The sequence below is a fragment of the Python bivittatus genome, unplaced genomic scaffold (assembly GCF_059951505.1).
Source record: "Python bivittatus isolate LINGU-HERP-01145 unplaced genomic scaffold, Pbiv_v1 ctg000160_np1212, whole genome shotgun sequence".
Classification (NCBI taxonomy): domain Eukaryota; kingdom Metazoa; phylum Chordata; class Lepidosauria; order Squamata; family Pythonidae; genus Python; species Python bivittatus.
The window spans coordinates 373,923-398,865 of NW_028277076.1; the positions used below are offsets into that span (position 1 = coordinate 373,923).

Genomic DNA, 24,943 nt, shown 5'->3' on the forward strand with positions numbered 1-24,943 from the left:
CCAGCAGCGTTTTTCCCCTTTGGGGGATGGAAAGACCAAATGCCTGAAATAACCCGTTTCCCCATCTGTTAGCCGCAGTCACCCGCCCCCGCCCCCAGTGCAGTGATGCAGGCACAGGGGCAGGAGTGGTGGTCTCCTCGCCAAAGCAAGGCCTTGCCAGAAGAGCTTTTGCTTCAGTTTGTGGCCGGTAAGCAGGGCCCGCAGATGCCACAGCTGTGGATACTTGCCGGTGACCTGATGGTCCCTTTGGGTCAGTCTCTGTGAGAAATACTGTTGTCTGCTCTCCAAGCACGGCTGCCTTCCTTGGGTGCATCTGTTTGGCTTCAGCCGCTGAGTTTATTTTATTTATTTATAGATCAAATTTATAGATCTGCGCATCTCACAAGAAGTGACTCGGCATACAACAAAGATACGAAACATAAAACTTGTCAAAAAACCAGTCATGATTAAAAAGCATATGGCACACAAGAGATTGGATTAGCAAAGGAGCCACCTCAAGATCTCACTGGTCCCCTGAGACCCCCAGGCCTGATGACAAAGCCAGATCCCCTGAATCCAGTTGCCCCAGTTGTTTTTCAGTGCAGAGCAAAGTCCAGTGCGGTGACTGGGCTTAGCAGAGACCATCTTCCCAGATGAGCATGCAGCTGTAACGTTGGAATGTTTTTGCACCTAAGGTGCCGTGTGTGTGTGTGTGTGTGTGTGTGTGTGTGTGTACACGTAGGCATGCTTTGTGCGAGCACTACAGTGGGTGAGTTTTGAGCCAGTTGTAATCTGATTGTGTCTCGTGGTGTCTGACGTGGCTCGATGCTTCGGTCACCTGTCTGCTGGACAGGGTATTTCCTTCAGTGGTTTCTGATCTGGATGGAGCTGCAGCATCAGACCTTTGGAAATGAGGTGGCTCCCTGCAGAGCTCTCTGGACCAAGGACAGCAGCTGACTGGTCCCGTGTTGTCAAGGGCTTTTGATATGGTTTGGATTTACTGGACGCTTCCATGCGGTTTGTGGGTGTTTTTTGAAGCCAGCAGTCCCTGAGAAATGTTAAATGGATCTCAGATGTCAGCTGCAGAGGCTGTCTGTGCTTTACGGTTTGGAGGACTTAGGGAAAAAAATCCACATCCATGGGAATCCTCTCCGTGTTGGCAGTGTATCCAGCAGCCCCTGATTTTTCAGCTAGACAGCAGCACATCTTAATTTTTTTGTGTTCCAAAAAGGTTTTTTTTTAAAAAAATGTTTTAAGTTAAACTCTTAAAGTGAAAAACAAAACAAAAAAGCAGCATACTCAGCAATTATCCAGAAAAACATCTGGCTCTCTTTTCCTGTGCAGCTGTTTTTATTCTCAAGAATAAATGCTGGCTCCTGGTGCATTTCTTCAGCCTTGAGCTCACTGGAGAGGCTATGCCTGGCAGATCCTGGTGCCAGTGAAATGCCTTTGACCCTCCATGGTTGCTACAGGGAAGGGCCGCAAGGTCACGTTCCTTGAGTTGGGCTTACGTCCCACCTTTCTTTTGTAAGGGGGCCTTGGGCTATTCAGCGTCTTGGCAGGTCTGGCCCAGGGCTTCATGAACCACCAGTGAAGCGCCAGGACGTTCTTTGGTGGGGTCTGATGACAGCGGGGTGTGCCTCGTGCTGCTCATCCTTCTGCAGAAGGGCCAGTCCGGCCTGATGCACGAGAGAGGCCCAGCGGGCTGCTGCCCCCGGGGATGGCTCTGAACGCTTCTTGGGGCCACAGCATTGTGTTGCTTGGGACAATGGCAGGGCAGATGACAGAGCTTCCCGTGGGCTCTGCAGCACTCCCACCCGCCAGATGTCGGGGAAGCAGGAGGGGAAGCCTGTCTACCCCTTGATCCCATTACGCGGGCAGGAGCCCAAGTTGCTTCAAAGGGGGCTGGATCCACTTTCAGCCAGGCCAGGGAGCGGTTTGGCTCGAATGGATCTGACGAGGAAACGGAGGGGCCTTCTGATCGTATCTTCCAGAAGGCACCCTGTAGCACTGTCTGGACTGGGAGGCTGCTTGCCCCAGTGCTTTCTCTGACAGTGGTGGGAGCGCCACAAGCAACTGGCACATGGCTTCTTCACCTCCCTCGCCTGCGTATGGCAGTTGCAGCTGATTGCCACCCTTTGGCCGTGCCTTCTCTGTCCCTTTTCAAAGCCATCTTGGCCATTCAGAGGGCACCCCAGCGGCGTCCCACCTCCCACAGCAGCCGAGTGGGGCTTCAGGCCCCAGGACACCTGGAGGCCACGGACAAGGGTAGAGCTGCTTCTGAAGGAAGGCCTCTTTCCACTCTGGGTCCTTGGCTGCTGGCGGCATCCCAGAGGCCAGGAAGAGCTGGGTGGCCCTTAGAGGGAACCAGGGCTCGGCCACCAGGTTGGGCCCTGTCAGTCGGCTGGCTTGGTGGCCAGGCTAAGGGGACATGAAGACGGTTCCGTCTCTGGATGCACTTCCACAGCATAGACAGCTGCTGGCTGCAGGGGTTTCCTCCTTAAGTAAGCTGCCTAACAGAGCCAGACACTTGGTGGGCTGGAGCAAAGGTTTCCTAGCCCAGGCCCCTGCCCCACACAGTGGCCCGGAAGTGGCCTTTAGGCAGCCCAGAAAGGGAGTGAGGCAAGGTTGTCCCTCAGCCACCTCTTCCCAGCAGCTTCCCCAAGCGAGTGCAGCCTCCCTGCCTTCTTCAGACCAGATTGTTTTCCTGGGATGGCACCGCCCCCTCAAGGGTTGGTGGTAGGAGAGGCGGCGTTCAGGCTTCGGTCATCCACCGGCTGCAAGTAACCAAATTCTCTCCTGCTTCCAGGATGGGGAGGCGGCGGTCTTCCATTCCCTTGAAGACACCCTGGTGGAAGATCGCCCATCTCTCAGCTCCAATGGTGAGGCACCTGCCCTACAAGCCCGGAGCCTGCCCCTTTCCTCTCTGGGCCCAGCTTCTGATGGCTGTTCCTCTTCCTTTTCCTGGCCCTGAAAAAATCACCTTTGGAAGTCTAGTCCTGGGAAAAGGGAAGAGAAGAAGAGCCCCCAGCAGCACCCAAGGTCCCTTTTCTGGCCCTCCCGTTCCAGAGAGAAGGGGGTTAGGTTGCCAGGTTCCCCCTCTAAAGCTTGCATGAAAGAAACCCGAGCAGGGGGCCCTTGACAGACCAGGGAGAAACCAGACCTAAGTCCTCTTGGGATAATACCTAGCTTGTGTCCTGAAAGAAAGTGGTCCTGTGGGACGGGTGGTGGGTAGGGCAGAGAAGTCGGGGAGTACAGCTCAGCCCATACAGGGGTGATTGCTTGGAGAAAGGACGCTTTTTCGGTAGGAGGACGCTTTTGAGATTCGAAAGGCCTTGGCAAGGGAGCGTGCTCTGAATATCTCCGAAGCTTCCCAGAAAACTCTCACCCGGCCATGGTCTGAGGAGCCTGCAGGCTTCCACCAGATGTAAGCACTCCAAGGAAACTTTGGCTGCCTCCTTGGATTCCCTCCTGTGGCCCAACCCTCCCCCATCTGACCGGTCCAGGGGTTGCCTCCTCCTGTCATCCTCCGTCTGCCTGTCCTTCCTGTGCCAGGCGGCCTCATCCGATCGCTTCCAAGACAAACACTGGTGTTGCAGGGGCGGCTGAGGAGGGGCTGCAGGGCTGCTTCCTCAGAATGAGGGCCTGGAGCCCCAGGCTGTCAGCTGGCCAAGTTGAAGCTCCCGTTCCCTTTTTCCCTTTGCACACAGACGCTCAAGCATGGAGCTCCCGCAGGCAAGGTCTCTGGACTTGCACGATTCGCTCTCTGCCGGTGCCACGCTTTTCAGACCTCTGGGTGCCTCATGTGCACGCTCACCTTTGGGGACTTCAGTGCCCTTTCTTGCATGCTAAGCGTCGTTACCAGAGCAGCCCTGGAATGAAGCCTGGCAGTGAGCTGAACCAAGCAATTGCCTCACAAACAGGGGCTGTCAGTTTCTCCAGCTAGAGCTGGGGTGACTTGAGCCAGTGGGAAATGCAGCGGCTGCTTTCAGCGGCCGCCCAGCAAGGAGGCAGCCAGGCCCACAAGACGCAAGTCAAACAATGCTGAATGCCCAGGAGCCTGGATGTGCAGAAAAGCAAATCTCTAAACTGGTCATTCCTCTTGGGCTAGTTATCTGCCTGCATGGAATGGTGGTGCCGAGGGCGGGGATGCAACAGCCGGAGGTTGTCCCAACTCTCATCAGGAGGCTAACTGATGTGTCTGGGCTGCCCTGATCCCGGGACCAGCTGTGCCACAAATGTCTTGCAGCTAGAAAGCTAGCTCGTGAAGGAGATGCCTAAATTCAAGCTCCTTCTCCATTTTCTCAATTTTGGGAAGCAGAGACACCCGCGTTTGCAGGGTGAGTTGTTACAGCCCCGCTCTCCCTGTGAGAGGTATCCTGACTCCGTTTCATCTGTGGGGGGAGGAGGGCTTCCTGGCCAAGGCTGAGCTGCAGCCCTCTGCAAGGAACTATTTGCCTAGTGTCTCCCAGGGGGCAAAGGCTAGAAACATCAGTGGTTCCACCCAAAACTCTGGGAAGCAGATCCGGCACCTGTCCAGCCCCGTCCTGAGGGAGTCGGCCCACCAGCCCGCTCCCCACCCCTCCTGGGACCACCCGGTTGCGAGGGTGGCTCTCCTGCTCACCTCTGGGTGGCCATTTTCAGGGAGGGCCTCCTTTTCCCCCAGCAGCCTCCCAGCTGACCTGTCCCTCCCTGAGGTGCCCCGCCAGCCAAGTGCTGCGTTTCCTGTTCAGTCCCATGAGGAAAACAGGATGCCAGGGGGTGTTTCTGGGAAGGAGGGAGAGAAGGCTGTGGGCCTCCCGGTCGCCACAGAGCAGCGCTTCCTGGAAGGGAGGAAGGTCAGAGGGCCTGGCCCAGCAAGGAACCATCCGAACTGGCCTTTTTGGCCCCGGATTCTCTGGGGCCCATTAAAGGGGAATTCAGGGGGCCTTCCCAGGAGGAGCGTCTGGCCAGTGGAACTCATTGCACCAAGGTGTTCATCCAAGTCCTTCCCTATCAGTGGCGCCAGGTGAAAACATTCTGGGTGGGTGAGGGGGGTTGGCCCTTGCAGCTTGGCGGTGTCTTAGCCCCTCGCAAGATTATTTCTGTAATAGTTACATTGGATAAGAGATGGAAAGGCAAAGAAGGTTTTCTGGTTGGCTTTAGGTGATGCCGATGCCCTCAGCAGGGCAGGAGGGCCCTCCTTGGCTGAGCCATAAGCCCACCCCCCGCATGCATGGTTATGGCGGGGGTGGAGGGAACGAGTCCCTGCTCTGTGCTTCATTTCTCTCCATGCCTCGGTTTTCTCTCTCTCCCTTTAGAGCAGGACCCATTGCTCCAGTGTCTTCAGGCGCTCTGGGCAAGGAGAGACGTGGAGAAGGTGAGTTCAATAAAGTCGTAGAGCAAGCAGCCGAATTTGCTGCAGCACCCACTGCCTGTCCGGATTTCCGCCTTCTGCTTTCTGAGGAGGAAGCTGTGTGGGCCCCCTGATTCTTGCTCCCCTCTGCCCGAGCCCCCACAAGGACTTGTTAACGGCACAAGTATTCTGCTTCCACCGTAAGGGATTCTGCAGAATGGCGTCTGTCTTCATGCTGGCCGTGGGAGGAGGAGCAGCAGCTCTCACCCTGCCCAGCTCCCTTTCTCCCTCGCTGGGGCTGAAGGGCTGACGTTCTGGAAAGCTGGGTGCCCTACGGGGGACTTGTGCATCACGGGCTGGGCAGAGCAGGGTCAACAGAGGTCCTTCTGGATTGTCCTAGCTCCAGGAAGAAATGCGACGGGGCTTTGCCAGCCTGCACGACCCACTAGCGTGGCTCATGGGTGTGCTGGAGAGCCATGGTGATTGGAAGGAGCAAGGCTTGCTGTCCCACATTGTCCGTGAGCTACAGCGCTGGATAAGGAACGGTGCAAACAGCCAGCTGGTAAGGGGGATGCCAGACCCACGTGGAGCATAGGCCTCCGTCCTTGGGCCTTAGGGGCGCTGAGCGGAAGGTTGGCTGCTGACACCCTGTGGGGACACAGAGGCCTTGCCCGGCTGCCTCCCAAATGGGCCCCAGAGGAGTAGCTGTCCTCAAGAGAGGTGTCCTGGCTGGGAGCCTCAGCAGCCCTTCTGGCCCTTCAGGAGCACCAGTTCCTCGACTGGCTCACCTTGTGGCTGGGTGACGTTGGTTGCTGCTCCCCCAGAAGCCTGGCATTTCCTGCGGGCCCAGTGAAGGAAGACAGGTCGCCTCAGAAGCTCAGAGCCCCCAATTTCCCTGTGGCGCGTGGCAGGGACCTTGCTGGGCTGCCCCGGGCCTGCCCCACACAGAGTGGCTCAAAACCCCCCAGAAGCCCTTCGTCCTTTCGCTCTTCGCCTCTGCACCTGGGACTCAGATTGCTTCTAGACCTCACGGGATCTCTCTCTGCTGCCCTCAGTCTGGCTTAAAGCTGAAGAAGCTGCAGGCCCGCCTCTTTCCCCTGCTCCCTCGGTGCAATGCCAGCCTGCTAGAGCCGCTGACCAGCATCTATCGGCTCCACGCCGCCGACCGCCAGCATTTGCTGGGCTTCGTCAGCTACCTCTGCTGCCAGGGCAAGTTCAAAGAGGTGAGCTTTCCCCACTCTGCGCGGTGCCCTCACATGGCCACCGGGGGGCAGTGTTGCTCTCCCTCTGGGGCTGCGAGGAAGGGGCCTGGATGCAGGCGGCTGGGCGCTCGGGGTACCAGGGAGGACTTTGGCTGGGGCCCCCTCCCCTCTGGAGCCTCTTTGTCGAAAGGGGGCGGGAGGAGGCCGCAGCACAGCGCTTGAGCGGCTCCGCCGGCCATGGAACTGAGTCGCCTGGCTCAGGGAAGAGGGCCCCAGCCTCTCGAAAGGCCCATCTTGCCCAGAATTAGGAAGAAGTCAAGGCCCGAGAGAAGGCAGAGGGCGTACGAGCTTCCAAGGGACCAGCGGCCACCTTGGCCCCCCGGAAGGCTGTGGGAGCCCGGCCAGCCGCAGCTTGGTGCCTGACGGTGGGGTGACGGATGCGCGGTTCCTGGTTGCCAAGGGCCCGTACCTTCCGCTGCCTCTGTGTGCCCCGGCCAGCTGCTGGACAAAGAGAGCCGAGGCAGTTGGGGACTTGGGCAGCCAGGCAGCTCCCCTCTGTGCTGACAGATGGCTTCAGGGAAGATGGCTGCCACCAAGCCCCTTTTGGAAACCCTGTTGGGAATTCAGCAGACCTGGAGGGGAGCGGCGTGGCCCCTGAGTGGCCAAGGCTGCGCTGGTGTGAGATTACCCTTCAGCCTTTCAGAGGGCGTCTGCGCCTGCCTGAATGGGCCTTTCTTGTGCTCCCCGTGTGAAGATGGCAGACAAAGGGGACCCTTGTCACGGGCAGAGGCCCTTCTCAGGAAGAAAAGCCATTCTCCCGCCAACAGAAGCGGCCTGGCGTGCTTCGGTGCCCCCATGATATCGCAGAGGACACGGAAACCCTGTCAGCTTTGATTAGCGGGGTCTCACGGCTTAATGGGCCACTATATTTCATGTTGGAGGGATGGCGGCCGCCTCGGGGCAGCATGAATGCCCTCCATTGTCTGTTGAGTTATTTTATTTACGTTTTTTTTAACAGCTCATAAAGGTAAAAAAAGAAGATAGCCATGCCTGTAAAAAAAGAGGGGCGGCTTGTGCTTTGGGACTGGGGTGAAGGGGCGTGTTTCTGTGGGCTGCCTGGAGTGGAGCAAGTTTTCTTAAAAGCGCTGCTCTTGTTTAAGGGGCGTATATTAAATTCAGAACAGGTGGGGCAGAAACAGCTTGCTTTCTTCCTGGCTACAGGTATGGCTGAGGCAACTTCCATTTTGACTTTCTAGCCTGGGAAAAGTCCGTTCCTTTATTTTTTGGAAGGCATTCTGGATTACTAGGAGCAAGGGCAAATGCTTCTTTCAGTCAGATTTTTCAGTGTTGCTCTGCTAAGTAATTCGGAGTTGGATCCACGGGAAATGTTCTTTTCCCAACAGCCCTGTGAGAGGCTGGCAAATGATTGGAGGTTGCCGGTGTGCGTGCGCGTGTGCGTATCTGTCTGCGCATCTGTGAAGGAAAGAGTAGGGAATGGCTTCTCTCTGGCAGAAGGACACGATCCCCAGGGAGGGCGAAGGAAGGGACCGCTGCGTAGAGCCTCCATTTTTAGAGCTAGCGTGTCCCTGGATAGCAGGGTTCAAAAAGAAGGGAAGGGCTGCAGCCTTCGGGCCCGCTGGTGGGCTTCCCAGTCGGGCCTCTCACTGGTCACTGTGGAAAGCAGAGGTGCAGCTGGGCAGACATTGCAACGGTCCAGCATCATCACGCTTCTTACCGGCCTAGCCCTCAGCTGCCATTGCTAGTTCCCATTAGATTCCAGAGAGCAAGCGTTCCCAAGTGTATACAAGAATAACAGCAAGGGAACGGCATAGATGAGCAGTTGGGTATGTTGAATTTTTCTCTCGCCAGCCCCCTCTCCTCCGCTCCCTTCTCATTTCCAAGGCGGATCCAAATAGAAGCCTGGGAACGGCTTCGTGTCTCCACCCCCCTTTTTGTTGTCTGCTTTTCAGCTGGTGCAAAGTTAGGTTTGTAGTGGAGGGTTGGGATTGCTGTGCGAGAGGTCTGCATTTTAAATGCCGCGTGCCCTTGGGAAAGGGTTGCGTGTCGCTTTATGCGCACTTCTGAATGAACGGTCAGAGACATCTAGGGCTTCCTGCGCTTGCTGTGCGTATCTCTGGGGAAGGAGCTTTGTTTGTAAAGGCTGAGTCAGGTGTGCGCACACCTCCGCGCTCCTAGACCAGGCACACACGAACATCCCTACCAGAGGTAGATAAGACCCGCGGAGTTCTGGTGCTCTCTGATTGCTTAGCCAGCATCATCAGTGCTTGCAGGTGCTGGGGATGAAACGTCTGCGAGCAAACCACCCAGCTCAGGGAGCACCAAGAACTGCACAGTTCAGCCCTGAGCTGCAGAGATTCTCTTCTGCTGGAGTAAATCAAATCTGCAGTGCCACGTTGCTCCAGGGTGCCAGCTGGGCAGCCCACCGTGGCCCACCTGAGGACGCTCCATTTCATTCCCACCTTCTCTGACCCTGATCGCTCTCTCTCACAGTTGGGCTGTTTTTCCTGTCTCTGTTCTTTGGCCTTACGCGTTTTACTTCCCTTGTCCTGCCCCTTGTTCGGGCATGTGGAGGGGTGTCCCTAACTGACTGAAAATGAACCTGAGGCAATTGGGCCTCGCTTCTTGTCTCAAGGGGGTCTCCAAATTGTTGGGGGGACTGCTCTGGGGTAGAGGGAGCTGGCAGAGTGACCCGCATCTGACATCTCAGCAGTCCCTTCACTGGATATTGGTTTATTTACTCTTTAAAAGGAGTCTCCGAATAGTTTTAGGGTTTCCAAGCTGTTTGGAAGGTTAAAAGGAAGGAGACCTGTAGGCCCTGCCCACGGCTGAGGAGCTCCTGGCCTCCCAGATGTTGCCGAAAGACAGCTAGGCCCTGCTGTAACCTTTCCAGCCCTGCCTGTGGGGCAGTCAGTGTTCATCTTTGCTGGCCAGAGGTGGGTCGGAGTTATGCTGGCGCTCATTTCCCCATGTCCTATTCCCCCTCCCCCCGCCCTTCCCAGTTAGCTGGGGAGCAGAATAAATTATTCTGCATTTTCTCAGCTTCATCTCTCTTGGGAGATGCAGGTTAGCAGCAGTGTTCCCACAATGCTCTTTGTGGCAACAGTCACTTGCTGGGAGATGTGTCCCTTCCGGAATGAGCGTATGTTGAGAGGGAGCATGGGGGCCTCTTTCTGCACCTGAATTGCTGGAGGGACCCAGAGAGAGCATTTTGTAACCCCAGGGAGCGGCCTGGCGGCCTAGCCCGTGTGAATGCACATCCACAAACACTTTCTGCCAAGTCTCACTGACTGCCTCTTTAACAGTCCTTTCCCCACCCTTCCTTGCTTCCTAGGCTGCCACTTTAAGTATAAAACTGAAACTACAACCAGACCTGGAGTTTGAGAAGGTAAATTCCATGCAAAATGCAGATTTCCTGGGGGTCATTTACCTCTCTTCCTGCTTCTCCCTGAAATGCTAGCCATCCATCTGCAGGGACGGAGAAAATTCAGGGTGGTTTGGCCTGGTCGGGTAGCTCTTGTGGGGCTTATTCATACAACCTTTTAAGACTTCAGGGAGTGAGGTGTGCCACCGTGCCTTCCCCCTTCTGTGCCCTAGATGTGCGTTCCGTTGCTGCTTCAGAACAGAATGGAACTCGTAACGGCTTACGTGGGAGACAGCCCTGAGCTGCAGCGGAGCCTCTTGCAGCTCCTCGACTCGTGGTCTGTGCCAGGCTTCCAGGTCAAAGACCTTGCAAGGTGAGGGGGCTGCCGGGGGGTCACTCAGGGAGGACTTCTTTCCCCCAGGAAACCCACTCTCCCGCAGCCAGCTGAAACCTCCATTCGCGTTTTTTTGGCTTCTTTTCAGACAGTATCAACCCCTGCCTGGCACGTGGCCAGAAAAGATTAACTGCAGGACAATGCATAAAATGGCCTTCCGTTTCCTGGACAAGTACAACCTGGACCCAGGTGGGCACGTCAGGGATGTTCTGCGGGTGGGAAGCCCTAGCCCCGGGGGACTGGGAGCTGGGTGGGTCTGGGGTTGCTCAGGGTCATTTCTGTTGACGTAAATGGGTTTCAAGGGACCCCACAGCACCTTGCGCACCCTTCATTCTCAGCCCAGAGCCTGCTGGGAATTCTGTAGGGCAGCGTTGCAAAGCGGGAGCAAAGTAGCACGGCCAACTGAAGGGCAAGAGAGCTGTACAGACAGCATCTCTGTGGGTGAAAGGGGATGGCTTTGGGCTGAGTGTTCTCCCTGATGGAAGAGGTTTCTCTGTGGGTGTGTGCATGAGCGAGAGGGAGAGAGAGCGCGTGCGCACACTGGGCCGGGCAGTCTGAAGGGACAAGGGAGTCAGAGCGGTTTCAGCATGAGAATCCCAGTTTCTGCCCAGAGACAACCGCCCTGCCCAGAGATAATGCACGGCCCCGACCCTGCATGTCCTCCTGGCCTGGGAAACAAACGGTATTTTTCATTGGTTGGATGGATTGCCACATACACGCTCCTTCCTTCAAATACACTTTCAAGTATATCTTTTTTAAAAAATCGGAGCTAGAAATTGGCTTTAGAAAACAGCTCCAGCCTTTCACGATTGCCCGTGCCCAGTGCTGCCACCTGTGTTCCTTCTACTTCCTCAGCACTTTTACAGAATTCCAGGACACACAGTGACCTGCTTCCTTTAAATGCACACACTTCATGCTCAAGCAGGATTATTCCGTGCTGATAAAATAAGAGATGAGTACAAGGGTTGGTGGTTGTTTGAATCGCCCCCCTCTGATTTGCAAGACCTCAGCACAGCCTTTCTCAGCCTGGGTGCCCGCCCGTCAGCATGGCTGTTGCCGAGAAATTGGGGACTGAAGTCCACACATCAGAGGGCGCGCTGGCTGCCTGGGGATTACAAGCACCAAACGTGCCTGAAAGAGCCAACACGGAGAAGCCTTGCAGGTGGCGGTGGGTTGCTCTGAGAGATGAGCTGCGTGCCAACAGCAGAGGGTAGGAGAGAGCTGCCCAAAATGTGGCCTCTTCCCTCCTGCATCTGTCTGGGCGAAGTGCTCTCTCTCTCTCTCTCTCTCTCCCCTGCTTGTTTGTTGCTTGGAATCACTTATGGTGTTAAAAAAGTCAAGGGGGAGTCGAGTAACTCAGCCTTCCCTGTGCTGGTCCCTCCAGATCTGTTGGGACTACAGCACCCCACGTCCGCAGCTTCCGCTCACGGCGGGGGTGAAGGAGGCTGCAGGGCCTGGGCAGGTGGCAGAATGAACCCTGCAGAACCCCCCGGTCCCTTCCTCTGCTTCCACTGACCCGTCCTTTTTCCTCTCCCCCCCTGCTGCTATAGCACTTTGTCCCAATATTCTCAACCAGCGATACCTGGGCACTTTGAAATACCTGCTCCACAAGAGATTTGTTGAGGTACGTGGTGGGAACGGGGAGGGTGTCACAAGGCCGTGGAGGTTCCAGCATCTTCACAGAGTTGTTTTGCAACGTCTCTTGCAGAAAACCATGACGCAAGAAAACTGGGCTGATCACGTCCAGGTCAGTGTGATTTTGCTTCCAGCCGGTCAGGTCTCTGTGGCTGCCTTGATGCTGTCCACAAGCCATAATGTGGCTGGCTTGGTTTGGGTTTAGGGCTGTATACAAACCATTTATTGTGGTCTGCCAGTTACGGCTTATGGCTGATTGTTGTTATATCTTGCTCTACAGAGGATAGTTGAAACCAACTTTGATTAGTGCAGTGAGTGGATCTAGTTTGTGTCCTCTGTGCTAAAGAGGATGAAATGTCTGCATCCTGAGGATGTAGATTCTGCATCCGAGGATAGTTGAATGTTTTTTTCCTGCTGAATGCGTTCCTTTTTGTTTTTGTTTTTGTTTTTGTTTTTGCTTTTGTTTACTAATGCAAAATATATTTGGTTTTTTTCCTAGTCATTCAGATCTTAACACTTAATCGTTGCAAAGATTTCAGCTGAAACCCATTACGCATCTCTCCACATTGATAATGGCTACTAGGTTTCTTTTTCGTTGATGAGACTGCCTGCGTTAGCCTCAGTTACATTTTGAGGTGCATTTGCCAACTTGGGGCAGCAAAGCCAGAAATTGTCCCTGGAGTTTGTTTGCTCCAAAGTGGCAATGTGAGCGTAGACTTAAAAAGGTTACCTTGGAGAGCGTAAACCATACCAAATTGGAAGGAAATGAGAAACTCTTCCTGACTTTAAAGAATGCTTCTGTCTCTGGAATGTTGTAATTATGGATTTAGGGGAATCCTAGTTGGATTGCCAGGTATGAATTTCTGAGTGCATTCAGTCTGCCCTCTCAAGCATCCCGTCTCCACAACAGAAAGCGCCGGGGAATTTAATGCATTGAGGGAGATTAAAAAGAGGGAGAAAATGTCTCTGACAGTCCTTCCATTTGTTAAAGATCTTGCAAACATACTGTGCACTGCTTTGCCCTGCAGCCAGGTGGACGCCTCAAATAAGCACAAGGAGCTGTCTCCGCCGTGTTTTGCGAAACAGGGTTTATCGAATGCGAGAGCAGAGCCTTTAGCTTATCTGTAGCTCTAGGGGGATGGAGCTGGACTTTGGAGGGCATATTCCTTCCCCTTGCCCGTCCTCCCAGAAGGACCCCCAGCATGTGTCCAGCTGCCGCAGCAGGGAGAAGACTGCACTTGGTCTTCCGCCCTGGCCTCGTTTTCTGTATCTCTGCGGTTGCTTCGGTTAATGGGGAAATGTGGAAGCGGCTGACGAACCCCCTTCCTTCGGCTCAATCCCCATATCTGGTCCACAGCAGCAGGCTGTCGCTGTGAGCCTTCCACCATAGACCTCAACTGAGGAGTGGGGGACGTCCCCCGCCTGAGCGTGCGGATGGGGTGAATCCAAGTCAGGCAGCGCCCCGTGGCCGCCTCTCCCATCTTCCGCGTCTTCCGCGGGTGCAGATGCGGCCTGCTCGGTGGAATGTGACTGCGGAGCTGCCAGGCCTCATTCCTGAGATGCCTTGAGCCACCTGAAGGTGTGGCCCTCCTGCTGGAGTGGGAATCAACCACCGAGGGCCTCGGGGGAAGAAAACAGTGGCCAAGTGCTTGCGGGCTCTGCCCCCCAACAGCCCCGGAGGAGGAAGCGGGACCAGGCCGGAGCCGTGGCATCGCTGGGCAAAACAAAAAGGCTCTATGCAGGGGGAATCCCTGCCACGCGGCAATGCCACGCAGAGAAAGGTGGACATGGCCGGAAGAACCTGGCCGGCGTGGCCAGGCAGCCACCCCGGGCGGGAGGCAAAGCGAAGCCGCTGCGTTTGCCAGCGGTGGGCCTGGAGATCCGCTCAGCCACGCTTTTGGTCTCAGTGGGGTGGCCTTTTCTTATCATTCCTGGCCAGTGACCGCATCTTGCGAGGGGCTGCCTTTCATTTTCACTTTTTAGGCCCTCAAAGTAATTCCTGTGCATTAGCTACTTCCTTATCCTGCACTTCCTGCTTGGGGTGGCTTTCTCCCCCAGCTTCATCTTCTCCAGGGGCCCGCAAGGTCACCTGCCCCAAGGTCGCTTGGCGTGTTGGACTGGAAGGCAGTTCCCCTCTGCTCCCCTCCAGCCCTCAGCTTGCTCGGAGGAGGAGGAGGAGGAGGAGGAGGAGGAGGAGGAGGCGCTGCTGGCTCCTTCCAGGGAGTTGCACAAGATCCTTCGGCTCTTGCTGCCTCAGCAGCTCCGGAGGGAACAAGGCAAGGTTCCCACACGTTCCCTTTAGCTTGAGAGAGGAATGCAGCCCAGCCGGTGTTTTGCCTCTGGTGCCGAACCCATAAAGCAAAACTGGAACGGTGGGAAATGCAGATGCAGAAAGCTCCGATTTCAGACTTGCCAGCCTCTTGAAAATCCCACACAGAAAGGAGAAAGGGAAGGAGATGCCCTCCTTTCAGGGATGATGAGGATAATGATGATGATGATGATGATGATGTTTCCATGTAGCTCTTCCTCCCAAAGGGGTTTCCTGGAGGGCAGGGGGGCAGGCTTAAATAAAACCATGACCTAACTGTTTTAGAAGAATAAATACAATAAAAAAACACACCGTTTGCTGTAAAAAAAAAAAAAGCAGAACTAACAACAGGCAGGTCTAAAGGCAGCGTGTTGCTGGAGAAGCTACTGACCCTCGTTTCCCCCATGGCTGGGGTGGGGATCCACAGGCCCCCCGCGCCCCTTAGGGGTGGCTCTGGCTCAGAGGACGGGCCGTGGCCACCCAGGCCCCTGGGCCTGCCCCTTCCTTCCCGCTCCTTGCAGGCACTAGCGTGATCGCTGCACCCGGGAGAGCTCCAGATCCCTTCTGTGCACCGTATAGTTTGACTCCAAAATACTCGGGAGGGGGCTGCAACGCCCAAAGCGGGTGGGCTCGGCTGCCTCCCGGCCCACGGACATCCCTCTCTCTCTCTCTGCTTTCCAGGGCATCGTCCAGGACAATCGGTGGCTGCAGGAACAGCTGGTGGAGCTCCTGGTCCGTTACGCTGGTCTGGGGGTTGCTGCCCTGTGGGCTCAGCGCTACAGCCTCCCTGGGGACAGCTCACCCATTGGCCTGGCGGGCAAGATGGAGGAGCTGACCATCCTGGAGAGGTAGTGAGAGAGCGGGCAGGCAGGCAGCAGTTGGGGCAGCTCGGCCTCGTGCGTGCAGAGCACAGCCCCAGTGCGAATGAATAGTTGTCCTTCCCCATGGCCTATAGAATCAGTCACACGCTCCCTCCATGCAAGGCTAGCAAATATTCTTTCAAGTAATAGACCAGCGGCTGCGGCCATATGGGAACAATCCTGCCAGAAACGTGTGTGTTGAGAACGGAGGAAAGGAGAGGATTCTCCCTCGGCCTGCCTTGGTTTTCCACCATTTGAATGGCTGGAGAGACACAGTTGGGACAGAGCTTCCGGCCCTCCGGCAGGGACCCTTCTGAATGCTGTCTCGATTCAGAGTCCTCTGCCTGGGGTGTGTCTTTCCATGTCTCCTAGACCTGGAACAAGGGGAGAGTCAGAAAAGTCCAGGTGGGTCTGATGGTATCCTAAGAGGCTTTTTCTGCAAGAAAGATGATAAAATCATGAAGTGCAACACAAAGGGTGTAACGCTTCCATCTTCAGATGGGGGCACCAAGTGGGAATGCTCCCCAAGTTCACAAGCAAACTTGCAAGTAAAATTCTAGCCTGCTAATTATTTTTCTACTCACAGGGACATTGTTTCAAAAGAGCAGGGTGTTTTCAGAAATGGCTTCTTGACATACAGTTTGAAGTAGTGTGCTGTGTTCTATCACATCCTAAGACTGAAGAAAAACAATTTTTGGTGCCCCATATGTATCCCCAACCTGCGAGGTCCGTGTGGATCCTGTGCCTCTTCATAATGTTGTTAGTTGCTGCACACAATTTCTCCTGCTGTCTTTGCTCTGGGACATATTTATAACTGGAGGGAGTGTCTTCCTGCCTTCTGTTTTCTAAAACAAGTCCCCCTCCTGCCCCCCAGGGAAGATGCCTCAGAGCAGACCCCGAGTGACTCTTGGGACAGCCAGAAGGAGTGCTGCTATCAGCTCCCTGTGCCCAGGGAAGACATCCTTTTCTTATCAACTTGGGAAGAGGTGATGGCGTGCAAGGAGCGTGTGCTCCAGGTGGGGAATTCCCTGGCCTCTTCCTTGCGTCCCTCCTCTAGGGGCTGGGTTTTCTTTCTGGCTTAGAAGGTCCCCTGGATGTTTCCCTGCTTTCACTGAGTCAGTTAATGGTGGTGAAGGATACCCTTCCCTGATAGTCCCCTCTGGGTATTATTGCTGACTTCTGGCCAAAGACTCTTTGTGCCAACCGTTTCTTTCAGGTACTCTGTGGGGCCCCTGGGGCCCCTTCCACAGATCCCACCAAGGGGAGTCAGGCTGCAGTGGGATTGGGTCTTCTGCTGCCTCTGGAGCAGCGTCCTGGGCTCCAAGATAACCCGCCACCCTTTGTCCACAGCCTGGCCAGGTCGTTGGGATCGACATGGAGTGGCGCCCGTCGTTCAGTGCCATTGGAGGGAAGCCGCAGGTCTCAATTGTTCAGCTGGCGACTTGGGGCCACGTGTTCCTCTTGGACATGTTGCAGCTGCTCCAGCAGGGAGGACAGGAGGCGCAGGCCACCTTCTCCAGCTTCTTCCAGGCTCTCCTGGCTGACCCAGCCATTGTGAAACTAGGCAAGTGGCCCTTCATGTTTAGGGGCCCCTCCTGCTGAGGGCACTTCAATGTGGCCAGGGTTGCATCAGCAAGAGCTCAGAGAAAGGAGGAACCCTTCGAAACAGAGGAGAGTCGGCGCTGGAGACAGAGGGGCTAAGAAAAGGCCCTGTTTGGTGGACAGGCAGGGCCAGCATTCCCCCCCACCCCCGCCCCAGCTACTGTCCCAGGGAGGCTAGCAAACAGGCTCAAGCGAAGCTGAATTTTTTAAAACACAGAATAAAAAGTTGCTGTAACTTTATAGCTGAAATCTGCTTTTCTGAAGAAGTCCACTAGGCCTCCTGGTTTAGATCTGTCTTTAACGTGTCGCTTTGAATCTGCTGCTGTTAAGCACTTTCTCTCTGCAGTTTAGTAGATCTTGAGTAGATTTTTGTGATAATGGTCATAATTGCTAAGTATACATCTGCCGTTGAACCGAAATCCTGTATTATGTATGCTTCCTCCACTTTCTTAATAGTAGGAGAGAGGATTTCCGGACTGAGTTTTACCTTCAGGTTCTGCAGCAGCCGAGTTCTGAGGCAAACCAGCCCGGGACAGGGATGACCAGCCACCGCTTGGCTTTGCTTCCTCTCTGCAGGCTATGGGATGTCAGGAGATCTGCGTAACCTCATGGCAACCTGTGGCGCTTTCAGAGATGCCAACCCGCAGCTCTGTGGACTTCTGGACCTCCAGCTGGTACACCAAAAGGTAAGGAGAGAAACTGGGACTTCTGGCTCGTGGAGGCAATCTCTGCTTTGTTCCCAGGAGGAAAGAACCCTCCAGCTGGGCCCAGGGCTGTGCAGATCAAGCCCCGTCTGAGTCCGCTGCGGTGTGTCTGCGCAATACCGGCCTTCTCACCAATGCTATGCAGAGGCACGCTGCTGTGGCGTGATGTTCTTTGGGAACTTCCATTTTTCAGCTTCTCCGAACCTGGAAATGCAGGTTCCCCAGACTCAAGACAACCCAAATCCAGTGTGAGGGAGACACCTGGACGCTACCCCACCTCACCTTCCTTCCTTCCTTCCTCCTCCAGTTGCCCAACCGCTCCAAGAAGAGCTGCCAGCCACCGGGCCCTTGGCAGGCAAAGGGCAAGGCCTGGGGGACCAGGCTGCCCGAGAAAGGGCTCAGCCTGCTGGTCCAGGAGGTCCTTGGCAGACCCCTCAATAAGACAGAGCGGCTTTCCAACTGGGAGAGGAGGCCCCTTCGGGAGACGCAAATCCTCTATGCAGGTCTGGCTCCCTTGCCCTCCTTCGAGCTGAGAAGCCAGGCCTTTCTGCTGGGGGGCGGGTGCAGTGGCAGGAGGGGGAACCTCAAGACCTGGGCTGCAGAAGCAATCCCACCTTTTCTCTCCCGGGAGCCTTCTGCGTGGTCACTGGCAGGCACTGTTTCTGCCTCAGCTTCTCTGATACTGCCCTACCTTACAGGGCTGTCATGAGGTTTCTAGAGAAGATACACGCGAGCAGCTTTGAACACTAAGTCGGGCTTTATAGCAACAACAATGGTTGTGCCTCTCTGCAGCGTCTGATGCCTACTGCTTGCTCGAGGTACATGCAAAATTGTTGAAGGATCCAGCCGTCTTTGGTCTGAGTTCTGATATGATGACGATGATGAGGAAAGCAGATCCCAAGGCGAAAACAAGGAAGCAACTGAGGGAGCAGGAAGCACCACCCTCTCGCAAGGAGGTTTGTGGGAATGGGGCCATGAGCCAGGAAGAAGAGGGGACCTCTGCTGGGCAAGCCTCTGCAAGAGCTCCACGTTGGATCCGTGGGCCAGCGTTGGCCTTGTCGCCCCTCAGCCTCAGCCTCAGCCAGCACTGCTTTGGGCTCCCTTCCCTCCTCCTGGGACTCAGCATCCTTCTGTCTTGGGGACCCAGCATTACAAAGGGGCTTTAGCACCAAGCCCCCCTCCAGCAAAATGGGGCTGGATCACCCAGGGGCCCATTTTCCCCTGCAGATTCCAGCATCCATCCTGGAAGATGCCCCCAGCTCTTCGGCCACCGTCTTGGCGCAGGACTTCCGCGTGGTCTGTGACAACATGCTGCAGGGCCTGGGGCGATACCTGCGCTGCCTTGGGCTGGACGTGCAGATCCTGGGGAATGACGATGAGCATTGGAGGGCCGCCGAGGTCGGTGGCCTTTGGGCCGGGAAGAGAGAGGGGTCCAGGCTGCGGCAGCCCCGGTCTTCCCTTTCTGGCTTTGGAGGATGGGCGCTCTGCGTGTACCTCCGAAAGGGGCACGCGTCCCAAGGCAGGCGGTGTGGGCCCTATCTTAGGGCTGGCCGGGCAGTCTGGCCCTACACTTTGAGCTGCTGCAGAAGCCCCAGGTTCAGTTCCCAGGAAGCTCCTCGGCTGCCCAAGGGGGTGCCAGGTTTCCAGCCGCGTGGAGGCGTGTGGGAGAGGGGAGCATCACCTGCAGATCGGAGGCCGTGTGGCTGAACCCAGAGACAAGCTCAGCTCAAGCCTGGCCGTCCCACAACCTTCTCCGTCCTCAGAAAGGGTGTCTTGTCTCCGTGGAGACCGGGCGGTTGGCCTTCTGAGTGTTACTGTGCAGGCAGTGGCTTTGATCCACGCTTGGCTAATCAAAGATACCGAGCCCCTTCCTTCCCTTTCTCCTCCCAGCACCCCCGGCCCCCCATCTCCCCAGCCCTTTTCTTTGGCTTAATAAGAAAAATTGGGGCTGATGAGCTCTGGCATGTGGATCAAAAAGCCCTCGGAAAAGAGCTGCCAACTCAGCCTCAGGTGGGGCTCCAGGCTGGTGGGGCAGGTTGGCTTCTGCCCCCCCCCCATGGCTTTGGCTGACTCTGGGATTTCGCAGGTGGAGGGCGGAGTAGCACGGAGAGGGTTGCTGTGGTTGTGGCCCCAACCTAGAAATGAATGGTTGCCCACCTTCCCTAAATCAGGGAAAAATAAAATAAAAGGCCGCAGAGGACAGAGCACTGAGGGCCTGATTGGTTAGCGAAGCTTGTTCTGAGAGCAGCGGAAAGCTGCCACAAAGCCCTCTCTTACCCTGGGCCAGGCACTCAGGCGTGCCTTCTGCACAGATTTGCTCTGAAGATAAAATGGCATCAATTGAATTTAGATCTTTTTAATGTTTACATTCTAAAATGCTTTTAACTTAGACTAAACGTTAGCATTTAATATAAGTCCATGTATGAGATGCCATACGCTAAATAAATAAATAAAATAATGGCATCAAGGGAGCTTTAAGCAAATGTGGCGGGAGTCGTGGCCCGGTACCAGACTTGCTCCAGATCTATTCAGTCCAGCATGCGGTTGGGCATTTGCTAGTTAAAACAAATGCCCAACAGCTTTTGTTTTGCTTTCTCTCCCTGCATCAGCCAGGGAAGGGATGGCCCTGCGCCTTAGATGCCTCCAGTTGCAAGCAAGCTGCTGTTAGTTTGTGCCCAAAGTAAATCCAGCATTTATTGATCCCTTTCCAGATTGCCAGGAAAGAAAATCGAGTGATTTTGACCTCCGGCCTTCCATTTCAGTCGGTGAGTGTGTAGCGGACATCTGGTGTGAGCTCTCTGAAGAAGACTGTGGGTTCTTGAGCTGCTGGTCTTGTTTCTGGACCTTTAAAAATATTCCTCTGCTTCCACCCCCCAACAACTGGAAAATAGCCTCCACTTAGCCCCTGTGGTACCAAGATGTGGAAGCTGGTGGCTGTCTCTTCCTTTCATGACTAGGCTGGAATTTCACCGGGGAGCTTCCTGGCTGCCCCTTCAGTTTCTCTCCCTCACCAGCTCTTCCCAGTCCCAGCGGCGGCTTCCCCAGGTGATCTCCAGGCCCCTTTAAACATTCCCTCTACCAGACCCCTTTCTTGCTCTTCCACAGCTGCGGTCCCAGGTGGGCGAAGGTCAGTGTTTCTCAGTGAACTGCTCGGAGAAGGCCAGGGAGCAAGCCCTCCAAGTCTTGAGGCACTTCAACGTCCGGGTGGCCTTGGCCGATGTTTTCAGCCGCTGCCAGGTAAGACGGCTGGGCCCTCCCTGCCCTACCCCCCGGGTCTTTTGGCCTCTTGCAGCTTTCGCAGGGGTCTTAGTCTGCCCTCCCCCCAAAACCAGTCCTTCTTGTCCTGGTGGGGAGGGAGGCTGAGCAGTCAGCAGCCAGGCAAGAGCCTGCCCACTTCGGGAGCAGGTAGCCGCTGGCTGAAGAGGGCGAGGTGTGACAGAGCTGCTCTTTGGGGTGCTCCTTCTGGGTCGCACCCCAGGTCTTCCGCTTGGAGGAGGGAAGCTCAGCCCTGCAGAAGGAGGGCTGGAGTGCAAAGGAGCGACTTTGGTGGGCAGGGAAGGGGCCATCGGTTAAGCTGCTGCGCCTTTATTATAGCCTGTTTTACATCCAGAAGCTGTTTCGGGCACCGTTAACATAGAAAAAGCAGACCGTACAGTAGTCTGGGCTGCGTCTCTCTGCGTACATGAGTAAAATCCACTGCGGTGTGTTTGCCTTGCTGCAAATGTGACTCAACAGTCAGTCCTTTGAGGGGCCACCACCCTTTGCCCGAGTATCCGGCAGTCTCGGCTGGGCTTTATTTGAGGGGCGAAGACTGAGGAAAGGGGAGTCTCCTCTCTGGAAGTGGAACTCCCCGGCCTGCAGTCTTTCTCTTCTGGCCACGCTGGCTTGTGGCTGCGGAGAGTCGCCTGGGGCTGCTCTTCCTCCAGCTAAGAGCGATGTGATGGGGGGAAGAAATGAACTGGAAACCTCCACTAATACCAGCCGGTATTTGCTGATATAAGTGCCACAGGAAGAAAGCGCGTCTTGCCCTTTGGGTGGTGTGAACGTTCCTTCTGTGTGGGCCAGGAAGGCAAACATCTTGTTTCTCATCGTGCTGCAGAGCTGCTGGGATTTTGATGGGGGCCCTTGCAGCCCTTCCCTGCTCTGAGTCCTGCACCCTCTCTCCGTAATTGCCGGTGGGGGTCCCTCCTTTGGGGAGAAGCCACAGGGTGACTTCCTTTTTGCCTCGCAAAGCCGGGCCCCTAGTTTCCCCTTTCTGGCAATGCGGGGATTCTAGAAGAACAATTCTGAGACCTTGCTGAGCTTGCAGAGAAAGTTGACTGCTGCCTCCCTGCCCCTGCCCCCTTCCAGTCCGTTTCTTCCTCTTGGTTTGGAGAGGAGGGCAGCGTTCAGTGCAGGCGCAGGGCAGGGGGTCTACGGCACCTCTGCGTGAGTCATTCGCTTCTCTCAGTGTTGCTGCGAATGGGCGACACAGGCTTGATTCTCCTTCCCCGTGCACATTCTCTTTTTGAATCCTGTACGGTGCAAATGCTGCATTTATATTCCATCTTTCCCCCAAGGAGATCAAAGCCAGGGTGTGGCACTTCTGCCATTTTTATTTACAATGGTCTTGAAAGCATTTTTCCAGCTGCTGGCCTGAGGCAACACAGGTAGTCCCCGGGTTAAGAATTCCCAGTGTACGGATGACCCCTAGTTAAGAACAGAGCCTATTGTAGCAAAATTTGAGATAAATACACAATGGTTTGAGTTAAATACACAGTGGTTCAAGTTCATTACACGCTACTCCTTGTACAGTATCGTACAATCATACTGTTCCGGCTTACGTACAAATTCAACTTAAGGACAGCCCTTGGGGCCAGAACTCATTCTTCAGCTGGGGGCTCCCTGCAGTTTGAGGAGCAGCCATCCCCTTATCCTACACAGAGACCCTGCAGAATGTAACCAAGAGTTGGCGTCTTGTTTCCAGGCAAGGATAAGCACAGACAGACCATCCCTCTTGGATCTGGGGCTTAGTGAGAAACAGCCTCTGGAAATGGGGGACCAAGGACTCGTTTAGCCCCGTTTCCACACAGAAAGCAGCTCTGGGGCGGAGCTCTGCAGGAGCTGGAGTAATGCAGCTGTACTCGCGAGCAGGACGCTGAGGAGCTTACTCAGGCAGGCTTCGCTGCTTCTTGCTGCTGCTCTTTCCAGAGCAGTAGAATTCCCAGCATTTCTGCTGCATTTTCCTCTGCATTCCAAGCCAGGAGCCTCCTGAAGGAAGGGGAAAAAAGAACAAGGGGGAAGGCCCGGCTGGCCCTTGGCCGAAATCTTGCCAGCGGTAGCCACCTTGCAGAGCGCTGCCTGGTTCCCACAGACGGTGTATTTTCCTGCCAAGATCTCAGTATCTTCAGAAATTCAGCAGAGCATGAAGGTCACAACAAGGAAGGAATGACAGCCCCCCCGCCCCATTCTGCTTTTGCTAACAAGCTGTAGGCTGTCCCCTCGGAGCCTGTTGGCAGTCCCAGACAGTGTTGAAGGAGCCTCACCGCCTAGTCTGGATGAGCGAGGGCAGGCCCAAATACATTTCCTCCTCTTGCCCAGGGCTCCAGGGAAGAGACACCCGGCTCTCCTCACCTGGGGTGGCCAGTCAGGAGGTGATATGGGGCGGGGGGAGAGAATTAGGCCAGAGGTGCCTGTGTGATGGGGGTGGGCTATAGCAAGAGGAAAGGGCTTTTGCCAAGTAGCTGTTGGGAGGCTGTCGGAAGGGGCCTCCTAGGGAGGGGAGGACCCCCGCATGGCCAGTCATCCCCGGAGCGCTGGGCACAGGAGGGTCACTGGGACACGCGGCTTGAGTTGCTCCGAAGGCAACCCTGCATTGCAGCAGAGGACCTCTTCTTCCCCTGGACCAGTTTCCCTGCTGTCCTGAGAAAGCCTGGGGTCTGGCGGCTTCCGAACCGGTGGTGGTGGCTCTTCAGTCCCTCGGCCTCTCCGTGTTGCCAGAACCGCCGTGCGGACAGCACTGCGGGCACCCCTGTTCCCAGCGGTTCGCCTGGCCTTCCTTTGGGGCAGGTGCTCGGAATTGCTTCCTGGGCAGTCTGGCTGCAGGGGTTGGCTTCCGTCTGCCTTGCTCACTTCCTACCTTACCTGAGACTGTCTAAGATTGTTGGGGAGTCTAAGGCATGGGTGCTCAGAGTACGTGGGAAAGGCTCACCTTTGGGATGGAGCGAGTATTCAAGGCCACCTTGCTGTTCAAAAAATAGAACTTAGAACGAGCCTGCTCTCAGAGACGCAAGCTCCTGGGTCAGTGATTCTCCGTGGGGTCCTGCACTTCAGACCTTGAAGGACGGGTGTTTGCTTGCTTGCTTGTTTATCATATTTACATAGTTGCCCATCTCACGTAGAAGTGACTCTTTGCTCAGAGTTGCTCAAAGGGTGTAATGTTGCTGCTTCCCAGGCCTCTGCTGAGAAGCACCTTCCCCCCAGGAGCTTAGCAGTAGAAATAGGGTGGGGAGGGAAGAACCCAGGGACATCTCTTGGGGTGGAGCCGTGTGCGAAAGGTGGTTTGGGGCCAAAGGTTTCTGAGGGCTGGGGCCAGTGAAGCTCCAGGTGCACGGCAGGAGCTCCTTGCATGAATCACCTGGGATTCTTGGCTGCCACAGCTGCTCCCCGCTCACTCCAGACTCTGGCACAACCCACAGGCCTCTTGCTGGCCTGCTTTGCCAAGCCGCCTGTTCCGCGGGGGGGTCTGTTGGAGAGCCGTGGCGCTGGGGAAATTTCCAGGGAGGCAGTTCCCAGGCAGACGAGACCGGCGCGGGCAGAGCCAACTTGGACTCCCTCCTTCCCTCCCCAGCACCCGGAGCCCGAGCCGGCAAGCCTTGGGTTATGGAGCAACGATGTTTGGTGATGCTGGGTTCACACCACCCCAGTTCAGCTGGCGAGCGCTCAGAGATTGATTCCCATAGTTCATTAGGTGGATATGTTGATGAAGATGCTCAGTCATCCAGGTGGAATCCTCTGGAGGTTGAGTCACGGCAACTGGACTTCCTTTCTTTTTGGTAGAGACGTTTCGCTACTTGTCCAAGCAGCAAGTAGCAAAACGTCTCTGCCAAAAAGAGAAGAAGTCCAGTTGGTGTGACTCAACTTCCAGATGTTCATTAGGTGGAGCAAGAAAGTCCCCCGCTGCCCAAAGGGTTTCCGTGCTGCTGCTGCTGAGACCCAGCAGAAGTCCACGCTCCTGGTGCAGGACGCAGGTCGGGCACTGCTGGCAGGAGGCAAAGAAGCTGCCACCCTTGAGGACTCTGTTGGCTGCTTCTCCGCATGGGTTGCCAGCCTGGGTGTGTCTCCTTCGCACCCGGGTCACGGTGCAGCTGCCTCTTCGTTTTTTCTCAGTAGCATCAGGGAAGGATGCTTTCAGTCTGACTAGGAATGAAGGGTCCTCGAAAAGCAGCCCTTTGTGCTTTGAGGGGCATCGTCGACCCCAGGGGCGCCAGAGCTCCTTCCAGAATAGACAGGCCTATCTGCGAGCGTCCGGCCGGCCTCCGCCGCTGCCTCCCCGCCGCCCTT

General features: G+C 55.6%; 1 protein-coding gene across 1 annotated transcript in view; it reads left to right on the top strand.

The window, feature by feature from the left end:
- EXD3 (exonuclease 3'-5' domain containing 3) overlaps positions 1 to 24,943 on the top strand; it is a gene marked incomplete at its 5' end in the record, with an annotated part of 51,590 nt that overhangs the window by 960 nt on the left and 25,687 nt on the right. Inside the window, 18 exons of the mRNA XM_088147261.1 lie at positions 2,789 to 2,861; positions 5,280 to 5,338; positions 5,715 to 5,876; positions 6,370 to 6,537; positions 9,869 to 9,922; positions 10,132 to 10,271; positions 10,381 to 10,481; positions 11,843 to 11,916; positions 12,001 to 12,039; positions 14,917 to 15,083; positions 15,970 to 16,111; positions 16,446 to 16,659; positions 17,274 to 17,383; positions 17,709 to 17,904; positions 18,194 to 18,357; positions 18,629 to 18,799; positions 20,113 to 20,166; positions 20,507 to 20,638. Coding sequence (XP_088003387.1) covers positions 2,789 to 2,861; positions 5,280 to 5,338; positions 5,715 to 5,876; positions 6,370 to 6,537; positions 9,869 to 9,922; positions 10,132 to 10,271; positions 10,381 to 10,481; positions 11,843 to 11,916; positions 12,001 to 12,039; positions 14,917 to 15,083; positions 15,970 to 16,111; positions 16,446 to 16,659; positions 17,274 to 17,383; positions 17,709 to 17,904; positions 18,194 to 18,357; positions 18,629 to 18,799; positions 20,113 to 20,166; positions 20,507 to 20,638 — 2,220 coding nt within the window. The remainder of the gene's footprint in view (positions 1 to 2,788; positions 2,862 to 5,279; positions 5,339 to 5,714; positions 5,877 to 6,369; positions 6,538 to 9,868; positions 9,923 to 10,131; positions 10,272 to 10,380; positions 10,482 to 11,842; positions 11,917 to 12,000; positions 12,040 to 14,916; positions 15,084 to 15,969; positions 16,112 to 16,445; positions 16,660 to 17,273; positions 17,384 to 17,708; positions 17,905 to 18,193; positions 18,358 to 18,628; positions 18,800 to 20,112; positions 20,167 to 20,506; positions 20,639 to 24,943) is intronic.